Genomic DNA, 11,399 nt, shown 5'->3' with positions numbered 1-11,399 from the left:
AGTTCGCGGTACTCCATTCACCCAGGTGCCACGAAGATGTATCAGGACCTAAGGCAGCATTATTGGTGGAGGAGAATGAAGAAGGACATAGTGGAGTATGTAGCTCGGTGCCTAAATTGTCAGCAGGTGAAGTATGAGCATTAGCGGCCAGGTGGACTACTTCAGAAGCTAGAGATTCAGGAGTGGAAATGGGAGCGGATCACTGGGGATTTCGTTGTTGGGCTCCCACGGACTCAAAGGAAGTTTGATGCAGTTTGGGTGATTGTGGATAGATTGACCAAGTCAGCTCATTTCATTCATGTGGTTACTACTTATTCTTCAGAACAACTGGCTTAGGCTTACATTCGCGAGATTGTCAGGCTTTATGGACTGCCGGTATCGATCATCTTTGACCAGGGCACGCAGTTTACATCGCGGTTCTGGAGAGCCGTACAACATGAGTTGGGTACTCGGGTGGAGTTGAGTACAACATTTCACCCTCAAACGGACGGACAAATCGAGTGCACTATTAAGATATTTGAGGATATGCTTTGTGCGTGTGTGATGGATTTTGGGGATTCTTTGGATCAGTTCTTTCCACTTCCAGAGTTTGCCTACAACAACAGTTATCAGTCGAACATTCAGATGGCCTCGTATGAGGCTTTGTATGGTAGGCAGTGCCGGTCCTCGGTGGGTTAGTTTGAGCCGGGTGAGGCTAGACTATTGGGTACAAACTTGGTTCAGAATACTTTGGAAAAGGTTAAATTGATTCAGTATTGACTTTGTACAGCCCAGTCCAGATAAAAAAGTTATGCAGATCAGAAGGTTCACGATGCTGCATTCATGGTTGGGGAGCAGACCTTGCTCCGGGTTTTGCCCATAAATGGCTTTATGAGGTTCGGGATGAAGGAAAAGTTGAGCCTTAGGTATATCAGACCTTTTGAGATACTTGAGAGGGTTGGAGAGGTGACTTACAGACTTGCACTACCACCTAGTCTCTCTGTAGTTCATCCAGTATTCCATGTTTCCATGCTCCGGAAGTATCACGGTGATCTGTCTCATGTGTTAGACTTCAGCTCAGTCTAGTTGGACAAGGATCTATCTTATGTTGAGGAGCCGGTGGCCATTTTGGACAGGAAAGTTCGAAAGTTGAGGTCAAAGAAAATCGCTTCAATGAAGGTTCAGTGGAGGGGTCATCCAGTCGAGGAGGCGACTTGGGAGACCAAGCATGATATGCACAGCCGTTATCCTCATCTTTTTACCACTTCAGGTATGTCTCTATACTCGTTCAAGGACGGATGTTTGTTTTAAGAGGGGGATGATGTAGCGACCCAGCCGGTCGTTTTGAGAGTATTAGCCCTGATCCCCTATTTATTTCTCCCTCTATCTCATTTTATGGCTACTTGACTTGCCGGGGTGCTCGGTGTCGGGTTCGGGAGAATTTCAGAGTAGAAATGGGACACATAGTCCCTAAATTAGAAGTTTAAGTCGTAGGACTCGACCGTAGTTTGATTTGTATGAAGATGACTCTGGAATGGAGTTTTGACGGTTTCAATAGCTCCGTATGGTGATTTTGGTCTTAGGAGTGTGTCCGAATGTTGATTTGGAGGTATGTAGGTCACTTCAGCGTTAATTGGCGAAAGCTGGATGATTTTTGAAAAGTTTGACCGGGAGTGGACTTTTTGATATCGGGCTCAAATTCCGATTCCTGAAGTTGGAGTAGGTCCATAATGTCAGTTGTGACTTGTGTGCAAAATTTGATGTCAATCAAAAATGAGAATTCGACTTCTCGATTTAGTGCTATATTTCCATGACTAATCTAGATTTTGAATTTGCAGAGATGAGAATTCTGTCATTCTAAATTTCGATTTCGTCGATTTCATCATGGCAAATCGAGACTTAGTGCACTCATAGTAGTAATGAATCATATCTCGATCTTACACTTCTTCGTTGTATTTTTCTTGAATATTTATTTTTCTTTTTTCATGTTGCGCATAACAATTCTTCAATAATTATTCCTGCAAAATAAAGTTAAGAATACGGAGGAAACATGATAATTTATATGTTTTTATGAGAGAAATTATGTGATTAATATCTGGTAAAATGCACTTATCAATCATCTTAAAATTCTAAATCCGCTTCTGTCTCTATGAGAGGTAAATAAATTTATAGTATAGGGGTGTGTTTAGTATTAAGAAAAATGAGTGGTTTTATCACTTATTTTCATGGAAAATGAGTGGCCTTATCACTTATTTTCCCTTGTTTGGTTGGAGAGTATAAAATATTTTTAGGAAAATAATTTTTTATGCTACTCTCCTCAACCCACCTTCCCCAAAATACTCATGTTTCCTGTACCCTACCCCCTCCCTCCTATTTTTTTCAAAAATTTAATTATTCTTTTCAAAATTCACACAAAACCAAAGGAACTAATGTGTTAATTTACTTTTTCACACACGAACAACGTTGAAATTTGAGCTCGATAACTAAAAAGAAAATATTTTTTTGTTGTTGAAAAAGAAAGTATCTTTTCTACAACATGAAAAGAAATTACTCATCATGTTGAATGAAAAAAATAATTTTTGTACATCATGAAAAGAAAATACTCAGTTTGATGAAATGAAAGAAAATACCTTTCTACATCATGAAAAGAAAGTATACGTTTTGTTGAAATGAAAGACAATACTTTTTCTACATCATGAAAAGAAAATACTCAGTTTGATGAAATGTAAGAAAATACTTTTTCTACATCATGAAAAGAAAGTATTTGTTTTGTTAAAATGAAAGAAAATACTTTTTCTACATCATGAAAAGAAAATACTCAGTTTGATGAAATGAAAAAAAATATTTTTTTACATTAGGAAAAGGAAATACTTAGTTTGTTGAAAGTAAAGAAAATATTTTTTCTATATTATGAAAAGAAAGTACTCGTTTTGTTGAAATGAAAGAAAATATTTTTTCTACACCAAGAAAAGAAAATACTTAGTTTGTTGAAATGAAAGAAAAGAATTTTTCTACATCATGAAAAGAAAATACTCATTTTGTTGAAATGAAAAAAAATAATTTTTCGACATCACGAAAAAATGTACTCATTTTGTTGAAATGAAAGAAAATATTTTTTCTATATCATGAAAATAATATACTCATTTTGTTAAAATAAAAAAAGTATTTTATTTACAAATAAAAAGAAATTATTTTTAATAATATTTCGATTTAGGGTGGATGGTGAGTGACATTGGTGAGTTGGGTATGGTGGGGGAAGGGGTTAGGGTGGTTAGGGGTGGTTTGGGGGTGGGATGGATGGGATGGGTGGGGAGGGGATGGGATGGCCGGCACCAACGGCCACATCCAGACCAACAAGTTCTTCGTCAAGCCAAAGACGAACAAAGTCCTCGTAGACGGCGGTAAAGGTTTTGAGTCCGGCCAAGGAACTGCTGGAGTGACGAGGAAAGCGAACAAGGACATTCTCGAACACGACCGGAAACGGCAGATTCAGCTCAAACTTCTAGTCCTTGAGGATAAGCTTACCGATCAGGGATACACCGATGCTGAGATTGCGGAAAAGCTCGATGAAGCTCGACGTAATCTGGAGGCAACATCTGAAGATTCTGGTGGATCCACTGCTATTGGCTATGAAAGGTAACTTATTTTTTGATTTATAGTTATGCTTTTTGCATAATATACGCATTGGATCAATTATTGTTGAAGAATTAGTTACAGATTTATAGTTTTGACTGAGTTGATGTTGTTACTAGTCGTTTCTTAGAGAACTTTCCATGCATTATCTTTGGAACTAGCAGAATTGTTGGGAAATGGAAATATGAGATATTTTATTGTTCTTTCCATTAGAAGTGAAAGAAACGAAAGAAATTGGAAAGGGGAAAGAAGTGTGGTTATTACAACTTTGTAATGCTTCTTTCTGAGTTCATATTGTTGTTTATTTTTAAAATGACGATGGTGGTGTCCAGGTCATCTTATGTGCACCTTGACTATTCCACCAGGTACTTGCTACCTCAACCCACCAACAGTTAGGCATATGGGAAAAAATCACCTAGGATTTTTCGACTCCTGAGATTTGAACTAACCTCATGGTTTTACTCCCACCTCATCGACCAATGGGCCTACCTTGGGGTGTTGAGTTTACATTGTTTTGTTTTGTTTTTGACCTTTAAGAATACGTTATGGAATATGGTACAATTTTGAGAAGTTAATGATCTATATGAATTAGTAGACTTTTTAAGGAGATAAAAATTGAAAATGATTTTTGTTTTCCTTTTGTCTGTATGAGAGGTCTAGATGAGGAGGTTTTAGATACATATTATCATGATTAGGTTGTGGTTTGATTCTTGCGTCCTTTGACATTCTCATTTCTTGAGCAGCTTCAAAAATCTTAAAGTAAATTTAGCTTGAGGTTCATTGGTGAATTTGTTTTGTGGTTCTACACTTCTATCTTTCTGGTTGAAAAGGTAGAAAAGGGAAATCATGTATAAGTTGTTCTGATGGGCAGTTTTATCACAACTATAGTTACTACAGTTTTTAACTTGTATGACTGTTGTCAGTCCGATTGTTATAACCTGGTCAGCAATTTGCAGTTTCAGCAGTTCAGAAGTTAAAGAATTGGTTTTGTGGGATATAACTCTTATTTAGCCGAAACCCTTTAGTGATGTGTTTATGTCATAATGTCTTTACCAATATTTTTTGACCTCCAAAAATTGATAGGTAATTTGGCTTGTTAGATAGAACAAAGCAAGGTTTTTGAGCTTACAAAGCAGGTTTCAGTATAGCAAAAGCTACTGGGATTTGGGCTATTAGAGGTCCAAGTTTTGTTGACTTCTCCTTTCCTGCTTTCGTATAAATGTTTAGCTAACGGGCCAATATATAGTTTGCAAGATTCTTTTTCAAATAAATAAATAATACACACACACACACAGCATGGCTGATATGCAATAGCTAGTTTGTTCATTTTCAGGGTTTCGGAAACACAGACACACCAGATTGCTGCTTTGAAGGAAAGGCAGATGGAAACCTTAAAAGCTGCTCTCAAGATAGGGGCTGAACACGAGACCCAGAAGAAGCGGCATGAGGCTTTAGATTTAGATTCTGAAGAGAATGAAGATGGTGATAATAATGAGCTTGTTGATAGGAAGTGGCAGGGGAAGGACTTGAGAAAAGAGAAGGACGAGGGTAAGCGTCATAAGAAAACAGAGAAGAAGAAAAAACGTGCGGATTCTTCTGACACTGACAGCGGTGACAGCCATGCCAAAAAGCCTAAGAAGAAGAACCCCATGAAAAAGCCCACTATTCTAGTTCTGATTCTGATACTGCTGTTGATAATAAGTCAAAAAAGTTGTCTGCCAGGGAAAAAAAGGGTAGAAGGCGGCATCACAGTGATTCACTCTCTGATTCTTCCTCAGATACTGATTCTTATCCAGAGTCTGATCAGGAGAAGAAACATGCAAAATCCCGTAGGAGACATTCTGAGGGTGAGTATAATGATGGCCGTGATGCAAAAGCCAGTAAGTTTCAACAAGGTAGAAGACACGATTCTGATGAGGATGACTACAAAAATGATCGTGATGTCGATAACAAGATGATTCAGAAAGAGAGAAGGCAGGTTACTGAGAGTAAGTATGATGATGGTCGTGATGCTAAAAACAAGAAGTCACAAAGAGGTAGAAGACAAGATTCTGATGATGACGATGATGGTAGTGATCGTGATGTAAAAAGAAAGAAGATTCAGGAAGGGAGGAGACATGTTACTGCAGGTGAGTATGATGGTGGTCGTGATTCTACAAACAAGAAGTCTCAAAGAGGTAGAAGATACGATTCTGGTGATGATGATAGTAATGATCGTGATGTAAAAAGCAAGAAGATTCAGGAAGGAAGAGACATGTTACTGAGGGTGAGCATGATGATGGTCGTGATGCTAAAAACAAGAAGTCTCAAAGAGGTAGAAGACATGATTCTGATGATGATGATGATAGTAATGATCATGATGTAAAAAGCAAGAAGATTCAGAAAGGGAGAAGGTACGAGTCTGATGACAGCGAGTATGATGAAGGCTATGTTGCAAAGAAAAATAAGACTCAAAAAAGTAAACGATGCAATTCTGACAAGGACGAAGGTGAAATCAGCAGTAGTGACTATTCTCGCAGCACCAGTGGTTCAGATAGCGAGAGGAGTTATCGTGGACATAAGAGTGTAGATAGGACCAAGTCTGAGAAGTTCAATAGAAGTGGTCGTGGAGATGATTCTGGTGGTAGGTGGGAGAGTTCGGTTATGAAAGATAGGGAATTTCAGGAGGATGATTTGAAAAAGAGGGAAGGTGCACAAGCTTCTGAAAAAGGATTGGACACGTTCAAGAAATTGGAGAAGTTATATCAATCGAGGGAAGATGTGATTGCTGGATCAAGTGCTAGTCAAGAGTTGAGGGGTAAGAGAAAACTAGATAACGAAAACTTGGATGAACCCGACGGGAAGTCAAGGAAGATAGATTCTAGAAAAGACGAAGAGCATGGAAGGCCTAATAGTGAAACTGAGAATCAAAGTAGGTCATACAGGAGTATTAAGGGCAGAAGTAAAGATCAACAAGCAAGAACTGGGGGATAATATGAAGGTGATGGTGGAGAACGTGACACTAAAATTCAGAGTCGGAATGAACTGCACCGTGAAAGTCTACGCGAGAATCGAGATTATGAAGTGCCTGGACGGGAGAGAAGAGAAAGTAGGGATGATGATCGCTGGGAAATGAAGCAAAGAAGAGATGAAGAGGAAGATCGGTACAGGAAGCATGAGAAAGAACGGGATTCTCAGCGTGGAAGGCATGAACAAGAAGAGGAGGAACATAGAAGCAGAACACGTGATAGTTATAGAGGTCATGATTCTCTCAAGAGGGCTAGACATGATGATTTACATTCTGGTGGAAAGAGAAGATATGCTGATGACAAGTATGCAGACAAGTGGACTAGGCGGTGAAAGCTGCTTTAGATTGTGTCATGCTAGGATATCAAGAGGTGGGTTCAAACTGAGATACACTTGCCTTTTTCTTTACTATTATATGCCAATCACAGGGAGATATCCCTTTTTAAAAATGAATTTAATAGAGAAACTGTTAGAGTATGGTTTCTTTTATGATTAAGGTACTGCTTAATTTCCTTTCAAGTCTTTCTATTGACAAATATATACCCCATTAAACTTTGTACTATTTGGATATGGATAATATAATGTTGGAAGTGAAGACACAAGTGTTGATAAAAAAGGTGGAGATGATAACAGTAGAACTTTACAGATTTAATTCCACAAACGGGTTCAGTATAATGGGATAAATCGCTTTCTGTTTACATCTGGGCTCTGGGTTTATTATATCTTATGGTTTACATCCCTCTTTGGTTTTTCCTCCAATAAATTTTAATTTAGGTGTACATGCTTTTCATGGAAAGTGGAGCTTTGACCGCACTAAGCTGCCATTGGCATTTGACTGTACAATTCTTCTGTTTCAAAATTACAATGTGAACCCAGGAAAGAAAGCTGCATAAAATGTGCATGATTGATTGAGAAGGAAGGTTCCTCTTAATTTGATGAGTGTTTTGCTGCTATTTAGTGGTGTTCCTTATCGAGAGTTAGCTCTCTATAGGGGAATTTAACTGCTGGTCAAGGAAAAATTCACAAGGCATTGCGATGTAGAGAACCTGGTTTTAAAGCTGGCATGTATACATAAGTTTGATCAATGGACTCCTTTGTTGTTGTTTAACATAAAAAAGGGTAAAGAGGCTCTTGTTCTTTTGGGCCCAAATTCCCTACATTGACATAACAGTTGCTCGATGCCCCTCTCATACTGCTGTACACCGTTGGACTCCAATTCTCTTGTTTGACATAATACATATGGAAATTAAAAATTTGTCGTTACCGCTTTGAAACATGCTCTTTCCAAACGCTATGCTTCAGAGAAAAGTTGTAAAAGTGTGCCGTGGTGATACCCTTTAGAAGAATTACATAATGTGATTAGCTAACATTCTCACAATCTGTATTTTTGTCAGTTTCCTTTAGAAGAATTACATAATGTGATTAGCTAACATTCTCACAATCTGTATTTTTGTCAGTTTCAGCAGTCAGTGGAGGAAAGATTGCGGATGCCAAGCATAAAGAGGAAAAGCTTGGTTAGCTGTTTGGTATCAGAGCTTTCTGCTATATGTGGGGGATTGGTCCTCGAAACACTTTTCAGTGTACCTAAACAGGATTGATGAATCGCTATCTTTATTATTGACCGTCAAAATTGGTGTGCAAGAGTTAGCTGTAATAAGTAATGATTCTTCTTCTGTTACCATTCTTTCAAATCTTTTGTGATTTCCTATTTGGGAGTGTGCTACAGTGGCTTACTTGTGAAGTAAGGTTCGTAGGCTCATGTATAATATGTTGCATCTTCTGGTGAATTTTGAACGTGCCTTCCCAAACATGTCGCTTCGAATGCCGTGTTGACACCTTAAAGCTCCGGCTTTTTCCGGGCTGAAAATGGCCAATATATTCTGCTAAAGATGTCGAGGTATGGAAGATGTGGATACAAGCAGGTTTAGCAGTAGCTCTTCCATTTTTCCCGACTGAGTAATAGGGACAGACGAGACGAAAACGGGATAAACAGGACGGGATAAACAGGACGAAATGGGCATCCCATCCCATCCCATATACCGTTTAACATTGGTCCATCCCGTTTATATTTAAGTGGACCGGGACGGGATGACCCGTCCCGTTGGACAATCTTAGTCCAGCATAATATACTGGAAATTAGTGCACCTCTGTATGAACTTCCAGCATAATTGCTGGAATTCCAACACGCGAAAAGTTCCAGCATAATATACTGGAGATTGGAGCACCTGTTTATGAACTTCCAGCATATTATGCTGGATCGGTATAGTATATTAGAACTCCAATATAATATGCTGGAGTTCCAGTATATTATGCTGGAATATTTTTCGTATTTTGAACAGTATTTTCGTTCAGATTTATCTTTACATAAAAAGTGACTAAATTTCGATTAATTTTGAAACTGTGTCTATTTTTCAATTACCACTTGTAAATCTTGATATTTTTGAATTTCTCCCGAAAAAAAGAGAGATATTTTGCATGACAGAAAAACTATATTGCCAACATAAAGTCAGCAGAAGCCTTTGAAAAACAGCCTTAGTTCGAGGACCTTTAGACTTTAGTACTCTAATCTACGCTGAATCAGCAACCTTAGTGTCGAACATGTGTTACCTTTGTTCCTTGATCCTAGGGGTGACAACTAATCCAAACTCATTTGATCCGTTTAACCCGTCTAAGTTTTAATGGTTTTGGGCTAGAATGCTTTTGAAATAGAATATTTTGGGCTAGCTCAAGTTAACCCATAAAAAAATAATTTTTTTGCATAATTACTAGTGAAATAAAAATATATTTCACAATCTACAACTATTAATCAAATAACATATTCTATAACATAACTATAGTAAATGTATAAAAGTTAACCCTCACGGTAGATTTCCTATTAATTAGGAAACTGATTCTAAAAGTATGAAATTAAAAAAAACACCTAAAAATAAGGGAGTATCCTTATTTAGGGTAACATAAAGAAAATCAATATCAAACTCAATCAATTATTTCCAAAACAATCTCCTTCTCCTTTGGTGCCTTTTCAAGATAGTTCTACGTATCTGCATTTCAACTCCAATATCTCCTTCTCCTTAAAATGATAGGGTATATTTATATTATATACGTATATGTCATCAATATATGTTTTACATTTGAAGTAATATATCACATAATCTATTTGCATACATGCAATATAAATAATATATATATATATATATATATATATATATATATATATATATATATATATATATATATATATATATATATATATATATAAAATTTATATTAGCACCAATATATAACATTTATTCATTATATTTGTATACCAAATATATATAAGTTGATAGAAGTAATATCATTCATTGAAAGACAATTCAATATTCTAGAATAAAGGAGATGGAGAGTTGAAGAACAAATTTATATTCATTCTCCCACCAGTGAACTTAAACGAAGCCTAAGGAAGTTAAGTCCTAAATTTTTTTATTCCATGGCTGGGAAAGATCATGAAAATAGTTGAAATCATCACCATTTGAAGTAATTGAAAAATCAAATTTAAATCTACAAGTTTGGACTGGGGTTGATAGTGCTCACAAGAATAAAGCCCCCATCGGCAAGCTCTAAAAAAAACCATGAAATCCCAACTGAAGGGATTGTTGGCAGCAGCACCACATCGGTATTAATTGGATTCAAGTATGAAGTAGATATTGAATGAGATAGAAAATTTGATAATTTGAAGTAAAAGAAATCCTTAATTTTATGTTAAGTGGAGGTACTTTTAGGAGAATCTTAGATAATTATGCATTTAAGATTCTCATAATTGTAATCATAATCCCTATTTTCACGTTTTAAAATGAGATATCTAAGGAATTGAAAAGTGGTATATAATCTAATTAAGTTAAAAAATGTATTAAATTGTATATACTGTAATTATTTTAAGATAGTTGTAACTCTTATAAATAACTCTTCAAAATATTGTATTCCGGGTAAATTTCTCTAAAATATCATCGGCCCAAATGGACCCATGATGATGCCCAACCTTGACCCATAGAAATGTTCAATTTTAGAGTTCTGTGAAAAATTGTCACGACCCAAACTAACCCTGTCATGATGGCGCCTATCGTGGAACAAGGAAAGCAGACTCATTTCTAAAACAAACTGATATTTTCATTTCAAAGATAATTTTAAGTCTATTTAACATAAAAACTTTCGTAAATGAGTTCAAATCAAAACATAAGTGCGGAAAAGAAAAGCCCGACATCAGGGTGTCACTAGTCATGAGCATCTACTACAATCTGTCTGACAATATCGAGACTAACATATTCTGGAAAATAGCTAAATACAACTAAAGGAAGATAAGAGGGAGAAGAGCAGGGCTGCAATCGCCAGGCAGCTAACTTGCTATCCCCGAGAAAATCTACAACTGGAATAGTCAACAGCCGCTACCGTATCCAAATATGCCTGGATTTGCACACAAGGTGTAGGGAGTAACGTGAGTACGCCAACTAAGTAACAACAGTAAATAAAGACTGAGAAGTAGTGACGAGCAATAATGCAAGTAAAGTTCATATCACAAAAATTCAGTAAAATACATCATGCTTTTAAAACCAGAGTTTGAATCATATCAGCTCTTTTTAAATCCAATTCCGGTAAAATTATTTAAAGACATCTTTCAACAGTTTTCAAACAAAGGCTCCATGCAAAGGTGAGAAAAAAAAAATCATAATCAGCCCCTCGGGCAACCTCACTCATATACAGTCCCTCGGGCAAATCTCACAATCACTCATATACAACCCCTCGGG

At 36.9% G+C, this 11,399-nt stretch overlaps 2 protein-coding genes across 4 annotated transcripts; both read left to right on the top strand.

The window, feature by feature from the left end:
- The first annotated feature begins 3,286 nt into the window (after positions 1-3,286).
- LOC104117292 (pre-mRNA-splicing factor CWC21-like) lies at positions 3,287-8,405 on the top strand. 3 transcript variants are annotated; one of them, XM_070182434.1, is made up of 3 exons: positions 3,287-3,615; positions 4,946-6,989; positions 8,076-8,405. In XM_070182434.1, the coding sequence occupies exons 1-2, from the start codon at positions 3,302-3,304 to the stop codon at positions 5,568-5,570; spliced, it is 939 nt and encodes a 312-aa protein (XP_070038535.1). In that variant the 5' UTR covers positions 3,287-3,301; the 3' UTR covers positions 5,571-6,989; positions 8,076-8,405. The 3 variants fall into 3 exon arrangements, with proteins under 3 accessions (XP_070038535.1, XP_070038534.1, XP_070038533.1); XM_070182433.1 differs by having other exon boundaries at positions 4,931-6,989; positions 8,082-8,405; XM_070182432.1 differs by having other exon boundaries at positions 4,931-6,989.
- On the top strand, positions 5,730-6,585 carry LOC117273006 (uncharacterized). The gene is made up of 2 exons (XM_070183707.1): positions 5,730-5,741; positions 5,842-6,585. Exons 1-2 carry the CDS (start codon positions 5,730-5,732, stop codon positions 6,583-6,585), a joined length of 756 nt encoding a protein of 251 aa, XP_070039808.1.
- Positions 8,406-11,399: the final 2,994 nt, after the last annotated feature.

This window comes from Nicotiana tomentosiformis, chromosome 8, assembly GCF_000390325.3.
Source record: "Nicotiana tomentosiformis chromosome 8, ASM39032v3, whole genome shotgun sequence".
Taxonomy (NCBI): Eukaryota; Viridiplantae; Streptophyta; class Magnoliopsida; order Solanales; family Solanaceae; genus Nicotiana; species Nicotiana tomentosiformis.
Note: the sequence above shows the minus strand (reverse complement) of the source record. Positions and strands in the feature narration are given on the sequence as shown.

What these genes read in the sequence shown, in the direction of transcription:
- LOC104117292 (XM_070182433.1), top strand. Translation starts at nt 3,302, where the DNA reads ATGGCCGGCACCAACGGCCACATCCAGACCAACAAGTTCTTCGTCAAG. An exon ending in ACTGCTATTGGCTATGAAAG is followed by an intron (nt 3,616 to 4,930) that starts GTAACTTATTTT and finishes TGCAATAGCTAG; the next exon opens with TTTGTTCATTTTCAGGGTTT.